Below are 26,138 nucleotides of genomic sequence, written 5' to 3' on the forward strand. Positions count from 1 at the left end.
GCACTAAAACGCAGGGAATTAGTTTGCTTGTAATGGAATACACGCTGCTGTTGTTTTTTGTGTGTCTATATTAAGCTCCTTCTCCCCATAAACAGATGGAAACCTCGCTCTCCCGACTCCCAAGAACCAGAATTCTATACCAAATGGGTTTCACTTACACCTCTCTCTCTCTCTCTCTCTCTCTCTCTCTCTCTCTCTCTCTCTCTCTCTCTCACACACACTCACACACACTCACACACTCACACACTCACACACTCACACACACCTTTGGGTTGATAACGTGATTGACAGAAGGTCAGCGATTACAGATGGTACAGATAGTGAGACAGCTTTGCATGTTTATTTGAAGACTGATTGGCCCATAGGATGACCATGGTTACCAGCAACAATTGGAATACAATACATACTGCAGGTTTGTCATTGAACAACAACCAACTACAAAAACAACCCAGCTGCTTTTGCACAGGATAACATTGATTTGATATTTGTTTTCTACACGGATGGTTACTTGTGGTAAGGTAGTTAGGCTACTTGTACCGAGATACAAGTGCTCTGCTGTGAATTGTGCTAGTCAGTGTGTGGTTTTCAGTTTCCCTCAGGCAATAGAGATGGCAAAGATATAGATTCCTTAACAAGCAAGTCAAAACAGTTCTAAAAAACTAAACAATAACATGTCTTGTTCAGAGAATTTAAGAGACAGGCAAATATGCCAACACTGTGATTACCCACAAGCAAACAGAGATGGTCAATTATGTATTGCTATTAAAGTTTGAATTCAAACCTTCCTCTGGCAACTGACAAAAACTGTGTAAGGACATTGCAGTATAAAATACATGCTATTGAGAAAGCAACTCTCAATCAATATACTACTACAGCATCAGTAGAGACAGTGGGTGGAACAGCCACAATTATATTTCTACACATTATATAAACTATTACATCAAGTGGATGGTACAGTATCTGTACAGTCACCATTTAAAAACTGGCCCTTTTTGGTTAATGTTATCTTTTTGCTGTGAAACTCTTTCCAACCTACGCAAACAAACGCTTGACAAAATACTACTCACACACACAGTCTTCACTTTTCATAGCCCACCAAAGACCATGTTCGGTTTTTTGGTCACATATCGATAATTGCATTTGCAGCGAACAGCAAGATACTCTAGATTTCAGATCCTATACAGTTTGTTGTAATAGTCATAATTGCTTGAGTCTGTTGTCAGGTGTCTTTGACCAACACCCTGCCAGTTATCCCGTGTTTATTTTGTTCAAGTAAACTCATTACGCCAATCAGTAATCCGCCAATCAGCAATTATCTAATCAGCAATCGTCCAATCATATGTCTGTGCTCTCCACCTCCTCATCATCCAAAACGGAGTCTGACTGAGAGATCATAAAAAGTTTATCTTTGTTGGAGTATCGCCTTGAGCCCCTGTCATGTGGTTCCCCGGAACTGATCTCCTGTTCATTGGCTCCTCCTCCTTCCCTCTGACACTTAGCCAGAGCCTCCTCTGAGGTCACCTGGCTGAAGGCAGTCATCTCACATGACTCCCTTGACTCAAAGGACTCCCCCCCTAGGTTGCCCAGTTTTATGTACCCACCGCCTCCCAGTACCTCTAGACGAGGGCAGCTGAGTCGCCGAGACCGTTCCACCTTCCAATCGGTGGAGGTGGATGGAGTGATGCCCAGGTCGATGGACCTGGAGTATTCCGTCAGTGCACTGAGGGACAGGTGGGAGCCTGTCACTCTGTGTCCGGTGGGGGAAGAGGGGAGTAGCTGCACCTGGGAGCCCTGCGGCGCCCCCTGGAGGCTACCACTGCTCTTGTATACTTCTACCGAGTCTTGAGGCAAGAACATGGCCATCCGCAAAGTCTCTACCTTGGCCTGAGTGGTGGTTTCTGGAACTACGTACCCCACCCGATCCTCGGCGTCTTCCTCCCCAGAGTCGCACAGTGCAGCCCTGCTCCTCCCCGCCTCTGCTTTGGCCGAGGGCCTGCGCTGGTGCTGGTTGGCCCGGTGGTTGGGTTTGGTCATAGGGAGAGTGAAGGCGTTGACCGAGGAGGCCACTATTGTCTTGGTCTCCCACTGTTTGGGGATGGGAATAGGGCTGCTCTGCTGGCCAGTCCCGCTGTGTCTGGAGATAGTGTAGACTGTGTCGGTGAACGCCTGCCTCTCGAGTGACGAGACCCTTGACCTGGTCAGGGAGTGGCATCTGGAGGGGCCCCGACTGCCCTCATCCGGCGAGCCCCCTGAGGGCCATGTTCCTTTGGCCAGCAGGGCGGCGGTATACACAGCACTAGGGTTCCCTTCCACCCCTTTGGACTGCACATAGTTCACAAAGCCATTGAGCGGCATGTTCTCCTTAGTCCGCAAGCTGTGGATGTCGATGACTGTGGAGTAGATGTCCCTCAGGTTGATGACTTTGGTCTTCTTGTCGCGGTTCTCGTGCAGCACCGCGTTGGCGCAGATGAACAGAAAGATGCCAATGCCCATGATGAGGGGCCCGAACACCTTCAGCTTGTCTGAGTACAGGTACTTATCCAAGAACTCGGCCAGGAAGCCCATAGGAGGCTGCTCTAAACCTGTGCCGTTGGAACGATTGTTACTGTCCAAATCCCTATCCATGTGAAATCCGACCTTCGCGTTGTTCGTCCAGTTGCCTGTCAGCCCTGACTCTTCCTTCTTGTCGTAAATCCTTTGGGTATGGCGCGGCGCAGGGTATAGTGGGCTCTCCCTAGGCCAGTAGCCCAGTATGGCCATGGAAATGCCCACCAGTAGGATCAGAATCCCAATGGCCGCTACCACACCCGAGACGGAGCAGAGATTCAGCTTGCCCTTGACCACCACCACCTCGTTCTTCTGCTTCTTCTTGGCTTTCCTCTTGCGCTTGTTCTCGGCACGGCTCTTGGAGCGCAGTGAGTCCTGCCTCCTGTTGATCCGCAGCAGGCCTCCGGTGGCGATCATGGTTGGGACGCAATGGATGGACGGACAGCTCACTCACTCATCCTGAGGACAGAGAGAGAGGGGGGGAAAGAGAGGAGGGGAAGAGAGTGAGAGATAGCCAGGGAGAGAAAGAGGAAAGGTTTGATAATAGCTCTAGATTAACAATATCGATGATGATACTCAAGCAGTCCATAATAGTTAATGCACTGCTGAATTTGCCAGTCCTATTCAGTTGAATAGAGCTACACCTCTGCTGTGCTCTGACTAATTTAGATCATCCCAGTGAAATATGCAAAGTTCTGCTCTTTCAGGATGAAGGAGGAGGGAAACAATAAGAATCAATGCAAAGTGAAGCCTGTTTTCCAGAGGCACTTGCTCACTGGGTGACAGCTCGAGATGTGTGGGAGTGATGAGATTTCTGCCACAGCACAGGGAGCGGAGTAACAGAAATTCATGTGCACACACAAGTCTGGACACACACACACACACGCTCTGGGGTGAATGCACCAAAATGACAAGGCGGCATGGCAGAGCGGGCGAGGTAGACATTCTGTGGCTTCACAATATACTGTTCTAAGATCAACAGGGGATATAAATACACACATCTTACAGACTGCTTACTCCGTCTAAAGCCTAGTGGACTGTGAAGAATGAAAACATCTGGCCATCCAACACTGCCACACCACTCCTCTTTCTAAAGTAAGGGGCAAGAGAGCAGAAACGCCAGGTAGCGCCGTTACTAAGCTGCATAGAGAATCATGATCACCCTATAGAAAACACTGAATACAGGAAGAAGACTGTCCCTTAAAAGTCTTCACAGTGTGTGTAGTGTAGTTGCTGGCTCTTGCTATGCTCAGCACATCAGGAACGGATTTGAGACTAAACCTTGGGGGACCCTTGCAGTTGAATGATTATTTTTTATAAATGTTTTATTTAAACTTTATTTAACTAGGCAAGTCAGAACAAATTCTTATTTACAATGACGGCCTACCGGGGGAACAGTGGATTAACTGCCTTGTTCAGGGGCAGAACGACAGAATTGTACCTTGTCAGCTCAGGGATTCAACCAGCAAGCTTTCGGTTACTGGTCCAACACTCTAACCACTAGGCTACCTGCCGCCCCATTGGGCCGGACAAGTTTTAAAACTCTGAACTAGGTACACCATCACTATCAATAGCGACACCAAAAGCAATGCCAATACCTATACAATGATAGGAGGAAAATTCCCTTGAGATAAAGGCAGATAAGGAGATAAGTAAAAGCATCCAGGGACAAGCAATGTGCCTGAAAAGGTGGTCTAAAGAGTGTGTTGTTGTGTTACAAGATTGAGATTATTTTGATGTTATTGTGCAACTAGTGATGGTACACATACGGCGAGCTAATGCACCACCTTGAAGCAGCCAAGCAGAGCAGAAATTGAAGTTCTCCATTGAAGAAGGTGACTACAGATCTGCTCGCCTAAACCAGAGAGGAGTGAGAGAGGAGAGGACATTCAGACATGGCTGCTGCTGTCTCGGCAGACCTAGCCCCACCTGTCCTGGATGTGAGTCTGATACACTTTGATACAAAGAGCTTCACCATCTGTGGGAGTCGTCAAAAAGATTCTCTCCGCTCTCTGACTACTCTGCTGACTACTCGGAAGAGCCAGTCGAAGCATGATTCTCCATAACACTGGCGCATCTACGACCCCAGGAGGGCATATTCAAATACATAATCCAAGACCTATATCTTGTCCACAATTGTTCATTGAGATGCATGGAGATTGGTGTGCAGTGCAGTTACCAGCTGGAGCGAGTGACTCTCTCATGGCGTGAAACAACCAGTAGCCTCAAATTTACTCAACAGTGACCCCCAGCGTTGAGCTGAGTGCAACTGTAGATCCGGACCACGGCACCACTCTAAAGGAAGTTATGCTGCTTGCTTAGTGAGTACCGCTTCCTCCTGATTCGGCTCACACAAGGCTCAAACCCAGGACCTCTGCCTTGCTAGCACAGGTGACCGCCCTCCTGAAGCATCTTACCAGTCGGCACCATGCGAAAAAATTAGCTATACGCTGGCGCAAGTGGGGACACTTCCGGCTGAGGAGTAAGTTCCACACATCCCCAATGTGCAATATACACACTTCGCTCTGCTCCCAGGTGATTTGTGAGCTCACAAACACAGCTGATTATTAATGGCTACCAATTAAGACATTGGAACAATGGCTTCAGTGTAACTAATGATCTGTCACGCCCTGACCTTAGAGAGCCTTTTTATTTCTCTATTTGGTTAGGTCAGGGTGTGATTTGGGTGGGCATTCTAGTTTTTCTATTTCTTTGTTTGCCGGGTATGGTTCCCAATCAGAGGCAGCTGTCTATCGTTGTCTCTGATTGGGGATCATACTTAGGCAGCCTTTTTCCCACCTTATGTTTGTGGGATCTTGTTTTTGGTATTGTGCTGTGTAGCCCTACTGAACGTTACGTTTCATTTGTATTTGTTTTGTTTTCGGTGTTCATCTAATAAAGTATGATGTATGCCTACCACCTTGGTCCGATCCTTCCATAAACGGACATAACATGATCAATAGTCCATGTAAAACAAACCAAGATGTAAGGGTTCAATAAATCAATCACAAATAAATAATTCAATTGTGCAATACACCCTGCATGTGCAACACAAAAGATGTTGATTGTTTATCCTCTATCATAAATGTATTATCTTACAAAAAATAGTGAGAGAAATAAAAACACACCCTGACATATGGTCATTTGGAAAGTGTACCTTAATAATAAAGACTTAAGAGGAAACAGCTCTTTAGAGCGCTAATAAAAACAAGCTCCTGGGTGAAAAATAAGCCTCTTTTAATACTCCCCTCGCTGGCAAACAGACGGAGCAGAAAGAAGCACCTGGTGTCGGAGATAATTCAAAGAGACAAGCCAAATGGCTGCTGGGCCCACAGGAGCACTTTAAGGGCTGTACCCCTGCACGCGGCATCCACCCAGCGGAGACTTCTACACACAGCTAGCATAGCGACTAGTGGATGGAGGAGAGAAGAAGCTAGCTGGTAGCTAACAATTTCAGGCAGGCACAAGTGTTTGTGTTGGCCTTTTTGCATTAACCCATTAACCCACAGAAGGTCAGTCCAATTAAAAATGGCTAGCTGTGTGTAGGCTAGCTCATTTAGCTTCATATGATCGCTTCAATGTTAGAATGGGGGGGGGAAATTGCTTTTTTCTCGCAACTCACTGCCAGCCGTTTGTTGACAGCTCACAAATGATGAGCACAAGGAGTGAGTCCAGTGAGTTTGATCAGATTGGCGCTATTACCGGTGAATGGCAATAATATTTTAATCCATTTTGTTTTATGCGTAGCTTGCCAGTGTAGAGCACACAGGGGGTATGCCATAAAATGTAAATATCCATCAATCCTAAATCAGCAGGGAGAGAGAGAACAGACAGTGCTGACATTTGGCCGGTGACATTTGGCCAGGAATAGCCTCCTAGTTATATATTGCAGCTATAATTCTTCATTTGTGATGACAAATGTACTGTCCAGTTGCAGGTCTAATTAAACCGTTGTTGCCTGAGCATTTCTCTCACTTAGACTAATGAATGGACTGCATAAAGGCATAGGTCTACATCTTTCCCTAGGGAAAATATACAGTAAGCTTGAAGGCATGCTTTGTTAATTGTAGGGGGGTATGTGTGTAAGCCACTATTGCCTGCTGCCTAGCGGTGTAGCTAAAGCACTGTGATCAAGCTGGGTATTGTGTCAATCCATTAACTAATGCACTGTAACCCTTCACCACATTCACATCACCAGTTATTTTCTGTTCTTGCTCTTTCACTTCACAATAACCCTCAGTAAATCCTATTTCATACCACAGGATAATTCAGTCTTGACCATAATGTCAAGCGCATTATTGAGGGCGGGTGTGGATTGCAGCCTCTGCAAAATGCCAAGTGGAATCCAAGGCAACCCCAGATGAACGCCCACAGCTAGCTGAAATTGATTTGTCTCGGCCAGAATCATTGGCTATTGATGGATCACCGTGCTATATGAATTATAGTACAGTTTTATTCCTGGCAATATATTTCGTTTCTGGTATCCAACTGAATTGCTGTCTACTTCAAAGAAAAATGACAAGTATTTCTCCTCTTTTGTTGAAGGATGCTAGATGGTGTAAAGAACATGGGTTCTCTGTCAGGAAGAAGAAGAATGCCCTGAAACCTGCACCATTAGCGATTAGCTTTTTTACAGGCCACAGTGGCCATTTTTAATTATCACTGGCAGCGGCCAATCATTAGAGATAGCATAAAGTAGCAATCAATGATATACTTGTTAACGCAGTTATAGTTGCCAAATACAAGTCAACCAATTTTTCTGGGATTTAATTAAACCTGCATTGTGGAAAATAACACTGTTTAATTTTAAGTTGAAACCCCCTATTTCAAATAAGACATTACAGGCATGGTCATTTTTCATGGAGTGTGCTTTCTGCAGCGGGGGTTTGATTGAATTTCAAAGTAAAACTGGTGTGACTAAAAAGATACATCATGTCAGTTAAATTAACAACCATGCAAGAAAATATCAACGCAACCCCTGACTCCTGATTAAATAAATTGTACATCTACCAAAGAGATAATTGGACATGCACTGTGGAGAGTAAAATGTATTGAGGAACCGAAGCATAACAGGGTTGTATTGTCATCCTCCTGTGAAGTTGATAAGGCATTTATGGATAGTTTATGGATCGATGAATTAACCTTTGAACTGCAAGCTGACCTGTAACCTCAGTGTCAAGCACGCACGCACGCACACACACACACACACACACACACACACACACACACACCTATTCTGTGCTTAATGTAAAATAAGAGAGTAGATAACCATTGATTCCTGCCGTACGGCAGCTTGGCTTCACACACATTCTCAGTGCTGTAGAGGCACACTGAGGCAGTAGTAACCATTGGATACATCTCTCCATCATAAACCTTGAATGGCTCTATAACAACAGCATCATAACTTGATCTCTCCTCCGTTCTCTCAGGGCTGGTACATAAACAAGGTCAAATAGTACATAAACATGATGATCTCAGAAATGACCAGTGAAGTGTTGAAATGAATGATCAGTGCCGGCATGGACTCACTTAGACTGTGGTAAATTTCAATGACTCAGGCTAAAAGTAAAAATGACATTTTGGTGATGTGGCAATAGCAACGAGGTGCAATTGAGTTGCTCCTTTGATTCTGCCGTCCTCCTGGGCAGCACTATTCTCTACCTGTCTCTCCAGCACACCTTAGGAGCCTTCATAATTGGTTTTATATATATATATATATATATATATATATATATATATATATATATATATATATATATATATATATATATATATATATATATAACCATATATATATATATATACGCTACCGTTCAAAAGTTTGGGGTCACTTAGAAATGTCCTTGTTTTCCATGAAATTAGTTGCAAAATGAATAGAAAATATAGTCAAGACGTTGACAAGGTTATAAATAATGATTTTTCATTTAAATAATAATTGTATCCTTCAAACTTTGCTTTTGTCAAAGAATCCTCCATTTGCAGCAATTACAGCCTTGCAGACCTTTGACATTCTAGTTGTCAATTTGTTGAGGTAATCTGAAGAGATTTCACTCTATGCTTCCTGAAGCACCTCCCACAAGTTGGATTGGCTTGATGGGCACTTTTGACGTACCATACGGTCAAGCTGCTCCCACAACAGCTCAATAGGGTTGAGATAAGGTGACTGTGCCGGCCCCTCAATTATAGACAGAATACCAGCTGACTGCTTCTTCCCTAAATAGTTATTGCATAGTTTGGAGCTGTGCTTTGGGTTACTGTCCTGTTGTGGGAGGAAACTGGCTCCATTTAAGCGCCGTCCAAGGGGTGGCATGGTGTTGCAAAAAGGAGTGATAGTCTTCCTTCTTCAAGAACCCTTTGACCCTGTACAAATCTATCACTATCACCCCAAAGCACCCCCAGACCATCACATTGCCTCCACCATGCTTGACAGATGGCGTCAAGCACTCTTCCAGCATCTTTTTATTTTTTATGCGTCTCACGAAAGTTCTTCTCTGTGTTCCGAACACCTCAAACTTAGATTTGTCTGTCCATAACACTTTTTTCCAATCTTCCTCTGTCCGGTGTCTGTTATTTTGCCAATCTAAAAATTTTCTTTTTATTGGCCAGTCTGAGATATGGCTTTTTCTTTGCAACTCTGCCTAGAAGGCCAGCATCCCGGAGTCGCCTCTTCACTGTTGAAGTTGAGACTGGTGTTTTGCGGGTACTATTTAATGAAGCTGCCAGTTGAGGACATGTGAGGCGTCTGTTTCTCAAACTAGACACTCCAATGTACTTGTCCTCTTTGTGCACCGAGGCCTCCCACTCCTCTTTCTATTCTGGTTAGAGACAGTTTGCGCTATTCTGTGAAGGGAGTAATACACAGCGTTGTACCAGATCTTCAGTTTCTTGGCAATTTCTTGCATTGGAATAGCCATCATTTCTCAGAACAAGAATAGACTGACGAGTTTCAGAATAAAGTTCTTTGTTTCTGGCCATTTTGAGCCTGTAATCGAACACCCAAATGCTGATGCTCCAGATACTCAACTAGTCTAAAGAAGGACAGTTTTATTGCTTCTTTAATCAGAACGACAGTATTCAGCTGTGCTAACATAATTGCAAAAAGGTTTTCTAATGATCAATTAGCCTTTTTTTAAATGATAAACTTGGATTAGCTAACACAACGTGCCATTGGAACACAGGAGTGATGGTTGCTGATAATGGGCCTCTGTACGCCTATGAAGATATTCCATTAAAATGTTGCCATTTCAAGCTACAATAGTCATTTACAACATTAACAATGTCTACATTAATCGACAAAAAAATTGCTTTTCTTTAAAAAAAAAAAAAAGGAAATTTCTAAGTGACCCCAAACTTTTGAACAGTTGTGTGTATATACAGTATGTACAGTTTATTTAAGGTCTGCTATTTTTACCCACCTCTAAACTCCTCTTCATAGATAGACATAACCACCAACACACCTCTTTTCCTCCATCTCTTCATAAATAGCAACATACCTCGACAGCCCTCAGCTTTTCTACTGCAGTATATTGGTCTTTCTACCATGTCTCATCAATAGACTTGGATATGGTAAATGTATCACTATGGTCTCACCCCCCTCTGACAAACACAGAGACGACTGTACTGAGCCCTCAAACTAATTATCATCCCCCTCTGACAAACACAGAGACGACTGTACTGTGCCCTCAAACTAATTATCATCCCCCTCTGACAAACACAGAGACGACTGTACTGTGCCCTCAAACTAATTATCACCCCCCTCTGACAAACACAGAGACGGCTGTACTGTGCCCTCAAACTAATTATCACCCCCTTCTGACAAACACAGAGACGACTGTACTGTGCCCTCAAACTAATTCTCATCCCCCTCTGACAAACACAGAGACGACTGTACTGTGCCCTCAAACTAATTATCACCCCCCTCTGACAAACACAGAGACGACTGTACTGTGCCCTCAAACTAATTATCATCCCCCTCTGACAAACACAGAGACGACTGTACTGTGCCCTCAAACTAATTCTCATCCCCCTCTGACAAACACAGAGACGACTGTACTGTGCCCTCAAACTAATTATCACCCCCCCTCTGACAAACACAGAGACGACTGTACTGAGCCCTCAAACTAATTATCATCCCCCTCTGACAAACACAGAGACGGCTGTACTGTGCCCTCAAACTAATTCTATGAACATCCTTCACCATTTGATGCCGTGCGTCAAGGTCACTATAGGTCCACAGCTCTGTCCATCTTCATAGTGGTGAAGTATCAAGCTCTATCAGATTAGAAACCTCTCAACACTCCACATTTGAGTTACTGGACTCTGCTTGTCTGTTGGGGGTTCAAATCTCGGGTTTCCTGTGTGCCAGAAAAACACATTAGCCAGCTAATGTCTGACCCAGAGCAACTCTTCAGATCTAAGGAAAGCTAAGGTCAAACCAGCTCTGTTACAGGAGCATGCTGAAACATGACTTGGGGTTCTACAGGAGTCTTTGTGTTGGGGAGGTGAATAGGAAGAAACCTGTTTCTCAGAATTCTTTATCTGTGTGTATGTGCTTTCTGTTTATCTGAGGGATGTTCAACATCCGTTTACTTATGTTCCCAAAGGCAATGACCAAACACAATTGCCTATCTTATCAGAATTCTATTTACCATATGATTAGGAGAATATTTGATAACCATGCATTGACATTGCACCAATTTATAATTCTTTAGCAGGTTATAGAATCATAAGATTTCAATGTCAACTGTTTTCAAACACAATCCTAATATTCTTGTTTATGTTCAAAAGACAATTTCAAGAGGCAACTGAAGCACATTTTAATAATTGATTACATAATCAGCATTATAATAAGGAGTTTAGTGCAGGGGAGGTACTGCAGGGGCTCTGTGGCCAGATAAAAAATTATAATTGACACGAATATTACTAACAGATCAAACAACTATTGACAAAGCGATTGTTTAATAAGTTTAAAGTGTGGAATACAATGTACTATTATGTTGTTAACCCTGGGCAACATGGGTCTGGGAGGTTCACAGGGATATTGGTAGGCTATCCACTGTAATCCAGCAATTATACATTTTCGTAGTTCAAAGCTATCCCCCAAAAATGTTTTTTAAAATGCACTGTAATTTAAGCTTTAAAACGGCAAAGTTTTCTCTCTGCCTCATTGCAAAATGTGTAGAATTGAAGGATATTAGCTTTAAAGCTGCAACAACAACAATCTCTGCCCCATGACAAAATGTGTAGAATTGCAGGAAATTAGCTTGAAAACTGCTAAATGTTCTCTCCAATGCCAAAAGGTGCTTTTTAAATATTCTTTCCTCGGGTCTGAGACTTGGTTCTCCAACCACTGCAGACATCAAAGTAAAACTTTTTTTTTTATTGCACTCGAGTTGTGTTGTAATTATGAGGGGTCCTTTATGAATTTGCTATCACAAAAGGGGTCCCAGAACATTTTTTTGAGGAGAACCCCTGGTTTAGTGCACTCAGTTGGTAACTGATCTCCAAATTGCTGTGAACAAAAGTGGGGTTTCTGATTATGTGAATGCCCCCTCTTACCTTTCAACTGCCTTCAGTCACAATGTATAGTGAACCATTGAACCCTGCTAAACCTTCACAGCCCCCCGCACGCACGCACGCACGCGCGCGCACACACACACACACACACACACACACAGAGAGATGATGATAATAACAGTTTGAGTTAAGAGGAACACTCGGGTGCCCATGGCAAGGCATATCTATGACCATGTCACAGAAACACACTGATGAGAAATGCACCTATTGTGCCATTAAACAATGTTCACTTGATGCTGAATAGGAATTTAAATGTAAAACTAAACACAGAACAGACATATGTCTACTGTAGCAGAATTAAGATGAAAAACTATTCAGTAGCCTACGTAAAAAATGACGAGGACAGTTATTTAGGCTCGTCGATTTCTGAGTAGGCTATGCAATAATAACAGATGCGCAATGGCTAGTGTTTTTACTGTCTCCACATCTAAACGCATGACGTGTGTCAATTATTCATTCATCCAGTCCTTGGACAGGCAACTGAGTATTCATAAGTGCAGTTGATTAATGTTTAGTAGGCTATTCAAGGATATGATGACATTACAGATAGACATGAATGAATCGTCAGATATTGATATGGTGCATTAGGTACAATACATAGATAAACATAAACAGATTGAATGTCTTCAATTGAAAATACAGCCCCCCCCCCAGAACAGGAGCAATGAAATAATGTTCAATATACGCGGTCGTGACAGGAGCCATCTACAGTATAACGCATAAACAAGCACAGTGAAGATGCATGAAATTCAGATGAGCAGCTTATTCTAGTACGAGTTCTTCAATATCATATCCAAACACCTATAACGAAACGCTTACCATAGAAGACAGGCAAAAACAACCACATCTTAAAAACACTCAAATAAAGTTTCGATTCCTGGGCCCGGATATCTCATGTCGTAAAAGGAAACTCTGTTAATTCCATGTAATTCCATTTTGGCAAAGGTTTAGCGATCTTCTTCAGCAAGGACAACCAGTCACAGTCACTAGGCGCTGTAGTTTTCATCGAGGCTCAAGCTTTTCCAAGTCAACCTGCATCTGGGAGAAAAGCGTATCCCTTTTATTCGGCGTACTCGCGCTCCTCTCCAGGGAGTGTCTTTTCAGCGAGCAGCGCGTCGAGTTTCTAACGGAGAGTTTTGAGCTTGCAAGGCAGCGGGTGAGATTGCTAATGTTTCTCTGATTCTTGCGTGTTGTTGCTATGCTACCACCACAGCAGTCATCGACTGAAATTTCTGCAGGATTTTAATAATTGCGTTCTTAACTATCCTCTCGTTAACATAAAGTCCCATCCATGGTTGGATGTGCAGGTGCGCTGAAAGCGAAGACCAGCGGTGCTGTGCTGCGGTCAGAGCGCGTATGGTGAGACCTTTCCAACGTTTTCGGCTAGAAGTAGGACCAGTGGACTATTGTTAGTGACGCCAACTAAGATGCGCAAGGCACCTGGCGCACTTAGAAACAAAACCTATCCAGAGAGCCTTCTATCTGCCGCATCACCCATGCTTCCAAAATTCCTGCAAAAAAACATATCTGTAAATTGCGCACCTTATTTTTGCCAGAGATACACAACGGTAATTATTTTCTGCCATTGAATCTGATTCCACTGGTCACACACCGGTTCAATCAATGAAATGACGTTGAACCAACGTGGAATAGACGTTGAATTGACGTCTGTGCCCAGTGGGGTAGGTCTAACTGTCCATCAAAATGTTAAATGAAAAATTATGTTTATATGGGAAGAATGGCTAGGCTAGTGGCTTACCAATAACAGAGAGCAAACAGAAATGTGCATTGCACATACAGTATAGTATCTCTTCTCATTCCCAAACAGGTTCAGGGGATGAAGAGTACACATTTTGATCCAACACAATCTCACACTCAATTCGTGCAAATATGTACAAAAAGTATTTCAGCAGTTTTCATGCGTTTTTTGTGTATATTTTCTCTGCAGGTGGAGAAAGTATCTTACTGAATGAACTATTGCACCTGAGGTGTTAGGCCATGTATCAGTAATGAGTATTTCCCAGCACAATGCTTTGCCTACCTACAACATGCACTATGATTTTGATGGATTCATTCTGTAATTATGTGATGTAGATTATTTAGTAGCATATATCTTAAAGAAATGCATCCGCCAAATGCATATGATATATATATATTTATTTTACAGGAAAATTAACTTCATATGTTGCCTTCTATAAACGGGTTTGCTGACAACGTCAGGAAAATAATGCACAGCATCAATGTGGCCGGAATGTGTGCATTGTGCCTTCAGAACAGTGCCTTCAGAACAGTGCCTTCAGTCAGTACGTATTCAACCCCTTTGCTATGGTAAGCCTAAATAAATACATGAGTAAAAATGTGCTGAACAAGTGTTGAACATGATTTCTGAATGACTACCTCAGCTCTATACCCCACACATATCATTATCTGTAAGATCCCTAAGTTTAGCAGGGAATTTCAAACACATATTCAACCACAAACACCAGGGAGGTTTTCCAATGCCTTGCAAAGAAGGGCACCTATTGGTAGATGGGTAAAAAAAAAACCTGGCATTAAATATCCCTTTAGCATGGTGAAGTTATTCATTACACACAAAACTTGTTGCAAAGCAATTCACTTTTTGTCCTGAATACAAAGTGTTATGTTTGGGGCAAATCCAATACAACACATTACTGATTACCACTCTCCATATTTTCAAGCATAGTGATGGCTGCATCATGTTATGGTTATGCTTGTAATCGTTAAGGACTGGGGAGTTTTCAGGATAAAAAAAAAGAGTAGAGCTAAGCACAGGCAAAATCCTAGAGGAAAACCTGGTTCAGTCTGCTTTCCACCAGACACTGCGAGATGAATTCACCTTTCAGCAGGACAATAACATAAAACACAAGGCCAAATCTACATTGAAGTTGCTTACCAATAAGACATTGAATGTTAGCCAAGTTACAGTTTTGACTTAAATCTACTTGAAAGACCTGAAAATACCTGAAAATTGTTGTTTAGCAATGATTAACATCCAATTTGACAGAGCTTGAAGAATTTTGAAAAGAATAATGGGCAAATGATGCACAGTGTGGAAAGCCCTTGGAGACTTACCCAGAAATACTTATAGCCGTAACAGCTTCAAAAGTGCTTCTACAAAGTATTCACTCAGGGGTGTGAATAGTTTTGTAAGTGAGATATTTCTGTATTTCATTTTCAATAATTTAGCAAAAATGTCAAAACACCTGTTTTCACTTTGTGAATTATGTCGTGTTGTTTTTTTTATTTTATTTTTTATTTCACCTTTATTTAACCAGGTAGGCCAGTTTAGAACAAGTTCTCATTTACAACTGTGAACTGGCCAAGATAAAGCACAGCAGTGCGACCAAAACAACAACACAGAGTTACACATGGAATAAACAAATGTACAGTCAATAACACAATAGAAAAATCTGTATGCAGTGTGTGCAAATGAAGTAAGGAGGTAAAGCAATAAATAGGACATAGTGGCAAAGGAATTACAATTAACAATTAACACTGGAATGATAGATGTGCAGATGAGGATGTGCAAGTAGAAATACTGGTGTGCAACCAACGAGAGCATACAAGTCGCAGTGGTGGGTAGTATATGGGGCTTTGGTGACAAAACGGATGGCACTGTGATAGACTGCATCCAATTTGCTGAGTAGAGTGTTGGAGGCTATTTTGTAAATGACATCGCCGAAGTCAAGGATCAGTAGGATAGTCAGTTTTACGAGGGTATGTTTGGCAGCATGAGTGAAGGATGCTTTGTTGGGAAATAGGAAGCCGATTCTAGATTTCATTTTGGATTGGAGATGCTTAATATGAGTCTGGAAGGAGAGTTTACAGTCTAACCAGACACCTAGGTATTTATAGTTATGCACATATTCTAAGTCAGAACCATCCAGAGTAGTGATGCTAGTTGGGCGGACGGGTTGAAGAGCATTTCGTTTTACGTGTGTGTAGACGGGTGAGAAAAATTATCAATTTAATCCATTTTTAATTTAGGCTATAACGCAACCAAATGTGGAATAAGTCAAGGAGTAACAATAATTCCTGAAGGCACTGTAGCTAGCAACAATGACAAGAAGCTGTCTTGTGGGGAATCGTAGGTGGCTCGTTTCAGCTCAGTATATCTTGTTATTAATACCATGTCTTGTTTTGACTGATGTCATGTCTATGCTAATATGGCTAAAATTTGCTAGCTAGTTGACCAACAACTGTAACGATACATTTCAGACACAACAAGTGCTCATTGTGCAAATGTATTTATGTTTTCAATACTTATCGAGACTAAATCTAGTTTAGATGTTGTCAACAGTCTAAGCCAGTCCTTCTCAAATAGTGGGGCGCGCCCCCCTGGGGGGGCTCGGAGCGATGCCAGGGGGGGCGCGTGACCCCGGGGAACACGCTTTTTTTTGCCCCGTAGTAGTTTTTTTTTTAACCGAACAAGAGCACACAGCACAGAGCAGGAGATATGAAGTGCAGATAACAAACCCTTAAGAGACAACATGGAAAAATATTTAACAGGGATGAAAAGAAAGGCGGAGAGAGACGGAGATAATGAGACAAACGTAAGTCTCCCGAAAGCTAAGACGAGGAAATATGACGAAGCGAATGTAGCGCTTGGCTTCACTGTGACTACGGTGGGAGACGAGGAAAGACCGGTATGTTTACAGTGTCTAAAAAATGTTGGCAGCGGACAGCATGAAGCCAAATAAATTAAGGCGTCACTTAAAGACATTACACCCCAATCACGCTGATAAGCCGCTTGAGTTTTTTCATCGAAAACGTGCCGAATATTGTCAACAATCGTCCCGCTTTGTGAATGCTACTTCAGTAAACCAGCGAGCACTGTTAGCATCATATAAGGTGGCGTACCAAATTGCTCAGTGCAAAAAACCCCACTCCATAGCAGAGGAGCTGATACTGCCTGCAGCATTAGACATGGTCTCTGTCATGCTGGATGACGCAAGTGCTGCAAAAATAATAATACAATGTTATGCAGAGGTGTACTTATAACAATTTTATAGACAAATGATACTATTTACAGTCGCGGCGGAGAGTTGGGGGGGCGCGAAATGTTTACTTCTTCCTAGGGGGGGCGTAACAGAAAATAATTGAGAAGCACTGGTCTAAGCCAACCCCGTCTATTTGCTCCATAGTTACGCACGTGTAGGTTTTTGTTGCTCGACAACATACCCGCCTATTGGTATTGCTGTATGTAGCCATTGTAATCCATTGGTGTTCTGCAGCCCTGGTCCAAGCCACAGAGTATAGATATAGAGGCTTTTGATCCAGCCCAGTACTGACCCAATGAATCAGCTAAACATGTGATCGCTTAATTAGTTGAATCATTCATTCGTTTGTTAATGTTGAGAACCCAGTTGTTCTCCAAGGACCATTAGATATAAAAGCACTCCATCAGAGCAACTTATAGGCAACATATCTATGTAAATTGCAATGAGTGCAGCTAACTTCAAAGCAATTGATCAGGTAAAATCCATAACAGTGTATGGGCAAATGGGGCAGCTGATTTCTACTATACATATATGATTGACTATTGGAGATGCATTACAATATCCAGAGTTAAGACCTAATTGGGTAGGATGGAAATGGGTCTCCCATATCGACATCATATTAACACATTTGAAGTGGGGTCTCTCAATATATGAACTATACATAAAACAATCCATATTGATACTTGTAGCCTATACTACTACACTTAACATTTCATCCACTGTGTGATAAAACATACAGCGAAATCCTTTTAAATTCAACTCCACATAGCGGCAAGCCAGCAAATTTCCCAGCTACGCTTGGATTCAAAGATAAAGCAGCTTGCTGCTAACAAGGTCCATTCTGTTGAACCAGCCACTAGTGCTGAGAAAGCCCCATGTGTGCCTAGAAAGATCTTTAATAAGGAGGAACCTCCTCTGCCTTTGATGTGAGCAGCTTCTGCTGCAGCTTATACCATGAGTGTACAAAACATTATGAACACCTGCTCTTTCCACGACATAGACTGACCAGGTGAATCCAGGTGAAAACTATGATCGGTTATTGATGTCACTTGTTAAATCCTCTTCAATCAGTGTAGATGAAGGGGAGGAGACAGGTTAAAGAAGGACTTTTAAGCCTCGAGACAATTGACACATGGATTGTATGTGTGCCACTCAGAGGGTGACTGGGAAAGACAAAATTTAAGTGCCTTTGAACGGGGTATGGTAGTAAGTGCCAGGCACACCAGTTTGTGTCAAGAACTGCAACGCTGCTGGGTTTTTCATGCTCAAACGTTTCCCGTGTGTATCAAGAATGGTAGGTCGTCATTATAAATAAGAATTTGTTCTTAACTGGTTAAATAAAATAAAATGGTTCACCACCCAAAGGACATCTAGCCAACTTGACACAACTGTGGGAAGCATTGGAGTCAACATGGGCCAGCAAAAGGGGGTGCAACTTGATATTAGGAAGGCATTGTTAATGTTTTGTCCACTGTGTATATCCTCCATCTGTTGGAACATACAGTACCATGAATCCCATTCATTCTCCTGCTCCCAGCTGCCCTCAATACCTCCAAGAACATGCATGTGTACGTACGCACACACACACACACAGCAATGCACACACACTCAAAGAGCATGCACAGACATGTCACCACACACTATTATTTACCATGGGAGGTACGCTGTTCGAGGCAAAGAGAAAACCCTCTCGTCATCCGTTAGTGTCACATAAGACATACAATGATTTGTTTGGGGAGCTCTTCTACGGAGAGGCATGTGCGTGTACACACGCGCACACACACACACACAAAATGGGTTTCTCTCCCTGAAGAGTGATGTCTGCCTTGCCTTTCTTTCCACTAAAGCACCTGGGTCCATCCGGTCCAAGCTAAAATGTGCTTGGTCTGATGCCTTGTAGTACTGTTTGACTGCTATACTCAAATCCCTGGCTCTTTCCTCCACTTCCACACAACCATGGGAGAGAAGAAATAATTAAAATGCTCTGCGACCAGAGTATCCCCATAACACTCCTAGAAAGACCTAAAGCAGCAGACCATCTGCTGATGACCAGGGCTGGAGCATTAGAAGGGTTTGCTTGCCCATAGGGAGGCTGCTGCTGTTGTTCATGCTTTACAAACCAAGGGACTTTTGGCAGGGCGCTTGTCATATTCGGATGCCATTAATGGGTTATTAATGTAAGAGTGTATGTGTGTGTGTGTGTATAAGAGAATGAGAGGGAGAGAGAGAGAGTAAGAGAAAGTGAGGGGGAGAGAGAGAGAGAGACTGTTCCCAGAGGCAACAGGGAATATTGCACTGAGCGAAATTGCACCAACAATTTCCCTACTTTACGCCCAGAGTCATTTATTTCCACTGTTATTATAACTCTGACCTTTAACCCACAGATGAAAAAAAAAGTGATAACATTTATGGTCACTATAAAACCTTTTTTACCAGTGGTAAGAATATATACTGGATCTGCATTCTCAGTCGCGCATTAATCAAAGGAACACTGCAGTAACTAGATCATTACCTGTAGTGCACAGAGTTAAAGGGAACCTTCTAATTACAGTTTAAGTCAGTGGGGAGAAGGTAATACATCACATAGACTTTGTTTCTCAAGCCACCATTTCCAGTACTGTGCAGAACATAACTGCATCCAAACACACTTTAAGAGACACCCATCCACAATGTCTATAAGGGTTCGTTACAGTGATCACATCAATATAGATTTGATACGTAGGCTTACTGTGCACACTACATCAAGAGACAGAACATAAAAGACGGATTCTTTTTTAAAATGTATTTTACCTTTATTTAACTAGGCAAGTCAGTTAAGAACAAATTCTTATTTTCAATGATAGCCTAGGAACATTTCTGTTGTCCTGGGATTGATTTGCACTTTTCACACCAAAGTACATTCATCTCTAGGAGACAGAACACGTCTCCTTCCTGAGCAGTATGACGGCTGCGTGGTTCCATGGTGTTTATACTTGCGTACTATTGTTTGTACAGATTAATGTGGTACCTTCAGGCGTTTGGAAATTGATTCCAAGGATGAACCAGATTTGTGGAGGTCTACCATTTTTTTTCTGCGGTCTTGGCTGATTTCTTTTGATTTTCCCATGATGTCAAGCAAAGAGGCACTGAGTTTGAAGGTATGCCTTGAAATACATCCACAGGTACACCTCCAATTGACTCAAATGATGTCAATTAGCCTATCAGAAGCTTCTAAAGCCATGACATCATTTTCTGGAATTTTCCAAGCTGTTTAAAGGCACAGTCAACTTAATGTAAACTTCTGACCCACTGGAATTGTGATCCAGTGAATTATAAGTGAAATAATCTGTAAACAATTTTTGGAAAAATTATGTCCTTGCCTAAACTATAGTTTGTTAACAAGAAATTTGTGGAGTGGTTGAAAAACGAGTTTTATTGACTCCAACCTAAGTGTACGTAAACTTCCGACTTCAACTGTACATGCTCTATTACCTCAATTACCTCATACCCCTGCACATTGACTACTGGTACTCTTTGCATATAGCCTCATTATTGTTTTTGTGTTACTATTTCCTTTTTTTCCCGCAAATATTTGTCCTACTTTCTAACTCTGCAATGTTAGGAATGGGCTCGTAAGTAACCATTTCACTGTAAAGTCTACACCTGTTGTATTCAGTGCATGTGACCAATAACATTTGATTTGATTTGCACAGCAGTGTTTCATTTGCATGGAAGTGTGTCCCAGAAATTGTCAGTCTGGTTGTGCAGCAGTGGATGACTCATTTGCTGTCAGAACTGAACGTGTCACACCACACAGGACTGGCAGTATCCAAATCAATTGTCGACTCCGTCCACCCGAACACGCTGCTGTGCAAATCAAATACAAAGTGCTATTTCGAAGACCACTATCTGCAGATGAATAACTCCAGGCCACATTCAATTTATTTCCATTTCAGTACATAACAATAATGTCAAAGGGGGACTTTGAAAGTTAGAATTCAGTTTGGGATTGAGGCTTTGCACTGCAGTAGTCAAAAAAAAAAATCTTTATATAATGCTAAATTAGCTTGAGAAGAAAAAGTTGCAGTTTGACTTGGAATAAAAACAGAGATGACAGGGCCCTTGCACGGTTTATTTGGGTTGTGAAATCATGTAATATGAATCCATCGAGTTGTACAAAGTGTTAATTCAGTGTAAGAAACACGGTTTACAAATATGTACAGCCCATATTCACGGTTAAATTAGTTGTCATTTTCATAGATAAGGGAACAATATATAAAGGTAGATATCACCCAAAATAGATTGTGAGTCTTTTAAATATGTTTTGGCGGATATCTACCTCCATATTGGAGGTTGTACCAAACTGTAGCGGTATTTTCCATGCACTAAAACAGCAGTCTTGCACGTTACAGCAGTAAGAAAGACGAGCAGCATCAGAATAAAATATTCGTTTCTGTATGCTCAACATTTTGGGATAGAGAGAAAGTCCCTATAGGAAAAAAAGCAGAAAGTACAGTGAAAAGTTTCTTCACATTCCTGAAGTTTCAATGGAGTTTGGTTGCATTTTAGTAGCAACATCTATATGAAGACTAGAGAGCAAATGATAGAGCATTTGTTTCAACATAGATTCAATTCCAAGTTATAGCAAAATATAAGATTAAACTCTTAATAGTGCAGAAGAGCAAGTATGCTGTTCTTCGATAATAAGAAAACACCTTCAACCTATTGTGACTGAGAAAACGTACCCCCAATGGTAAAATGTAAAAACTAAAAAGACGATATTGGTCCTGGTCTACCCAAATGGAGCAAACGTTTAATAAAGACATACATGTTAACTGACTCTAGAGTTGCAGTTTCCACAAAAAGTAAGTCTAAGATATCTCAACTAATATAACATTATAATAACAGAAATTATACTTATTTAGATTATCTTCAGCTCAAAATTATCTTATGGTTTTACATTTTCCTTAAACGTAACTTATTTTTCATTCTTCTAATGTGCAAATAAAATAATATCAATATTATCAAATTAAATAAATTCTGAATTTAAAATTTAAAACAAAAACCCTTTTGGCATTTTCAAAAACAATTTGCTCATATATAATATATTAATTTCCTTCAACTATGCAAACACCTTGATATTTTTCACAATAAATATAGGTGAGTCCATATAAGTACTGTAACATATCATAATTAACATTCATACAAAATAGAATCAAAATGGCCGACCTGTTAACAGCATGTATCTCAGTTTGAGTCGGTAGACAGAGATCGTAAACTGGTACCAGAGTTCAACTCCCGTACTGTGATGTAGACTGTTTGTATTCGGAATACACGTAGCACCGTGATGACCCAGAAAAAGCACAGGTTTGTCATGATGTAGTACATGGCTTTATACTGTTGGTGGTGATTGTCACATCTTTAAGGGAAAGTGAAGCAGGGAGAAGTTACAGCGTAAAAGACATAGAAAACTGTGCTGTATACCTGGAAATGCGGGTTTCGTTGAGTTAACCTTCATGACACCTACGTTCATGACACCTACGTTTGAGTATTAAAGGCAGATTTGGAGGCTGTGTCCAAGAGACACTCAAACACACACACACACACACACACACACACAGTAACCTGAAAGTCCATAGGTCTGGACAGATCATTAATCGGCTTTAGTTTAAGTCCTTGAACTGAAGTGTCTGTAGGCCAAAGAGAAGGAGCAAGGGTAAAGGGAGTTGGGTCTGGAATGAATCGACACAGTAAATCTATGTGTTTGACAGACACATAAGATGGGTCGGGTGGGTGTGGCTTCCGAAGCTTCATGTGTTGGCTTTGTCGGCTGCCGATTGGTTGTCCTCAGCGTGCTTGAACATCAAGATAGAGTTGTAGATCTTGAGGGCGGGGCCGAGTTTTACACTCATGATCTTGACGATGTCGCGCTGGGTCAGCAGCAACAAGGCCTTCCCGTCAATTTGCTGTTGGAAGACAACCAATCAGATTACAGCATGGGTCAACAGCTGATGTGCAGTCAATTGAACCCAGTGAGAGAGGTAAAAAAAATCCCTCTCACTCTCTAAGGGCTACAGATGGCCCTATGTTATATGTCACTATATAGAGTACGAGCAGTTTGATCAGTGGACACTATTCATACAATTCCTATTTCATTTATGAAATGGTAAACAAGTACTTATCAGTTTGTGATGTCTTGTTCAACGACTAGACATGCCAGTCACAATACATTTTAAAAATTTGAGTCTTACAATTAGCGCATTCATTTTAAGATAACATATTACATCAAGTACATTTTTCCTCAAAGTATTTATCAGCAAAGACAGTACTAGTATGGGGGGGTTAGGGGGGCACCGTGAGAGTTATTTACAATAACTCTTTAAAGAGGTAGGGTTTCACAACTGAACTGTGGAGCCTCAACTGGGATTGCTGAAAAAGGGATTTCAACTACCAAGAGACCAGTGGCAAATACTGTAGTCAGATTAGCTGAGGCAAATCAAATATGGCTGTGCTCGGAATGCTAATCACTACCGCTATTAGCTTCCAATTAATTGCTTTGGATTCCAGTGATGTATCCTTACGTCAGTATAATTCTCAACGCAAACTAACCCTGACCAAACACAGGGGAGGAGGGGGGAAAAAGAGGGGAATCCATTCCTCTGGGTGTTTTGTTGCGGACAACTATAATGGCAAAGGCTACTCCTCACATGTTTCCCCTCATTTACTTAGCCTTATGGAGGAAGACAAGCCTTAAAAAACTCTTAGTTGACTCCAGACTGGGAGACTAGAGGAGGACCAGATGTTGTGTCCTCTTACCTCCTCTTTGAACTGATTGGCTTGTTCATCGCAGCCGGGGAGAGAGTGGATGAAGTCAGCTACCTGGACAAAGACAAGCAGAGGACAGACAGGTTAGCGTCTGGGAGACCGTCTCAATGTCAAGTACAGTTGAAGTTGGAAGTTTACATACACTTAGGTTGGAGTCATTAAAACTCGTTTTTCAAACACTCCACAAATTTCTTGTTAACAAACTATAGTTTTGGCAAGTCGGTTAGGACATCTACTTTGTGCATTACACAGACAGATTATTTCACTTATAGTTCACTGTATCACAATTCCAGTGGGTCAGAAGTTTACATACACTAAGTTGACTGTGCCATTAAACAGACTGGAAAATTCCTGAAAATTATGTCATGGCTTTAGAAGCTTCTGATAGGCTAATTGACATCATTTTGAGTCAATTGGAGGTGTACCTGTGGATGCATTTCAAGGCCTACCTTCAAACTCAGTGCCTCTTTGCTTGACATCATAGAAAATCTAAAGAAATCAGCCAAGACCTCAGAAAAAGATTGGAGACCTCCACAAGTCTGGTTCATCCTTGGGAGCAATTTCCAAATGCCTGAAGGTACCACGTTCATCTGTACAAACAATAGTATGCAAGTATAAACACCATGGGACCACAGCCAACATACCGCTCAGGAAGGAGACGCGTTCTGTCTCCTAGAAATTAACGCACTTTGGTGCGAAAAGTGCAAATCAATCCCAGAACAACAGAAAAGGACCTTGTGAAGATGTTGGAGGAAACAGGTACAAAAGTATCTATATCCACATAACCTGAAAGGCCGCTCAGCAAGGAAGAAGCCACTGCTCCAAAACCCACATAAAAAAGCCAGACTACGGTTTGCAACTGCACACGGGGACAAAGATCGTACTTTTTGGAGAAATGTCCTCTGGCCTGATGAAACAAAAATAGAACTGTTTGGTCATAATGACCATCGTTATGTTTGGAGGAAAAAGGGGGAGGCTTGCAAGCTGAAGAACACAATCCCAACCGTGAAGCACGGGGGTGGCAGCATCATGTTGTGGGAGTGCTTTGCTGCACGAGGCACTGGTGCACTTCACAAAATAGATGGCATCATGAGGGAGGAAAATTATGTGGATATATTGAAGCAACATCTCAAGACATCAGTCAGGAAGTTAAAGCTTGGTCGCAAATGAGTCTTCCAAATGGACAATGACCCCAAGCATACTTCCAAAGTTGTGGCAAAATGGATTAAGGACAACAAAGTCAAGGTATTGGAGTGGCCATCACAAAGCCCTGACCTCAACCCTATAGAACATTTGCAGGCAGAACTGAAATAGTGTGCAGGCAAGGAGGCCTACAAACCTGACTCAGTTACACCAGCGCTGTCATGAGGAATGGGCCAAAAGTCACCCAACTTATTTTGGGAAGCTTATGGAAGGCTACCCGAAACGTTTGACCCAAGTTAAACAATTTAAAGGCAATGTTACCAAATACTAATTGAGTGAATGTAAACTTCTGACCCACTGGGAATGTGATGAATTAAATAAAAGCTGAAATAATTCTCTCTACTATTATTCTGACATTTCACATTCTTCAAATAAAGTGGTGATCCTAACTGACCTAAGACAGGGAATTTTTACTAGGATGTCAGGAATTGTGAAAAACTGAGTTTAAATGTATTTGGCTAAGGTGTATGTAAACTTCCGACTTCAACTGTATCTTGTGTAATTACCATAGTAACACTTTGCTTGAACTCTCCCAGTCATAAGGCCAACATAACATAACAAGTCATGACTGATCATGACATATGCTATGTCATTCCTATGAAATAGTTTTTTAAGCCTTATGATGAAGGGTTTCAGGAAAATCTGAAAAAACAACATGACATCAGTGAGATCAGTGATCTACAGCCCGTCTCATTATCGCCAGTCAGAACAACAAATCATGTTGATATTGAGAAACCGTTTGCCTGTGGGCACTGACATTTCCTGACACTCTAAAGAAGCTAGTGAAATTGCTATTCCAGCGATACTAAAAGAAGGCTTAAAAAGCAACCAAATTTCTAACAATTTAAGGCGAACTAGACACAAAATTATGGGATAGCTTTCAATCCATGTCCAGTGCCTCTGACTTCTATTGAACCGTTTGAGCTACAGGCGAGGAAAGAGCAAACCAAGTGAGCAAACAAACTTTTTGGAGAAAGCTTTGGAATC

The 26,138-nt window shown here is 41.9% G+C and overlaps 2 protein-coding genes across 10 annotated transcripts in view; both read right to left on the minus strand.

Annotated features, from left to right (window-relative positions):
• Positions 1 to 318: 318 nt before the first annotated feature.
• LOC115150243 (transmembrane protein 200C-like) lies at positions 319 to 13,742 on the minus strand. Its single transcript, XM_029693331.1, has 2 exons — positions 12,943 to 13,742; positions 319 to 3,006 (listed from the first exon to the last, which is right to left on the minus strand). The coding sequence occupies exon 2, from the start codon at positions 2,962 to 2,964 to the stop codon at positions 1,336 to 1,338; it is 1,629 nt and encodes a 542-aa protein (XP_029549191.1). The 5' UTR covers positions 2,965 to 3,006; positions 12,943 to 13,742; the 3' UTR covers positions 319 to 1,335.
• Positions 7,736 to 26,138, minus strand: part of LOC115150204 (lethal(3)malignant brain tumor-like protein 4) — a 133,045-nt gene continuing 114,642 nt past the window's right edge. For 8 of the 9 annotated variants that reach the window (XM_029693323.1, XM_029693306.1, XM_029693300.1 and 5 more), the window contains 2 exons: positions 23,940 to 24,002; positions 21,235 to 23,089 (listed from right to left, as the gene is read on the minus strand). In XM_029693323.1, coding sequence (XP_029549183.1) covers positions 22,934 to 23,089; positions 23,940 to 24,002 — 219 coding nt within the window. In that variant the 3' untranslated portion in view covers positions 21,235 to 22,933. Of the gene's footprint in view, positions 7,779 to 21,234; positions 23,090 to 23,939; positions 24,003 to 26,138 lie in introns of those variants that run through there. The other variant, XR_003867071.1, reaches the window with a different exon arrangement.

This window comes from Salmo trutta, chromosome 2 (assembly GCF_901001165.1).
Source record: "Salmo trutta chromosome 2, fSalTru1.1, whole genome shotgun sequence".
In the NCBI taxonomy this organism is placed as follows: Eukaryota; Metazoa; Chordata; class Actinopteri; order Salmoniformes; family Salmonidae; genus Salmo; species Salmo trutta.

Bases quoted from the DNA above. Each gene is read 5' to 3' on its own strand.
- LOC115150243 (XM_029693331.1), bottom strand. From the start codon at position 2,964: ATGATCGCCACCGGAGGCCTGCTGCGGATCAACAGGAGGCAGGACTCA.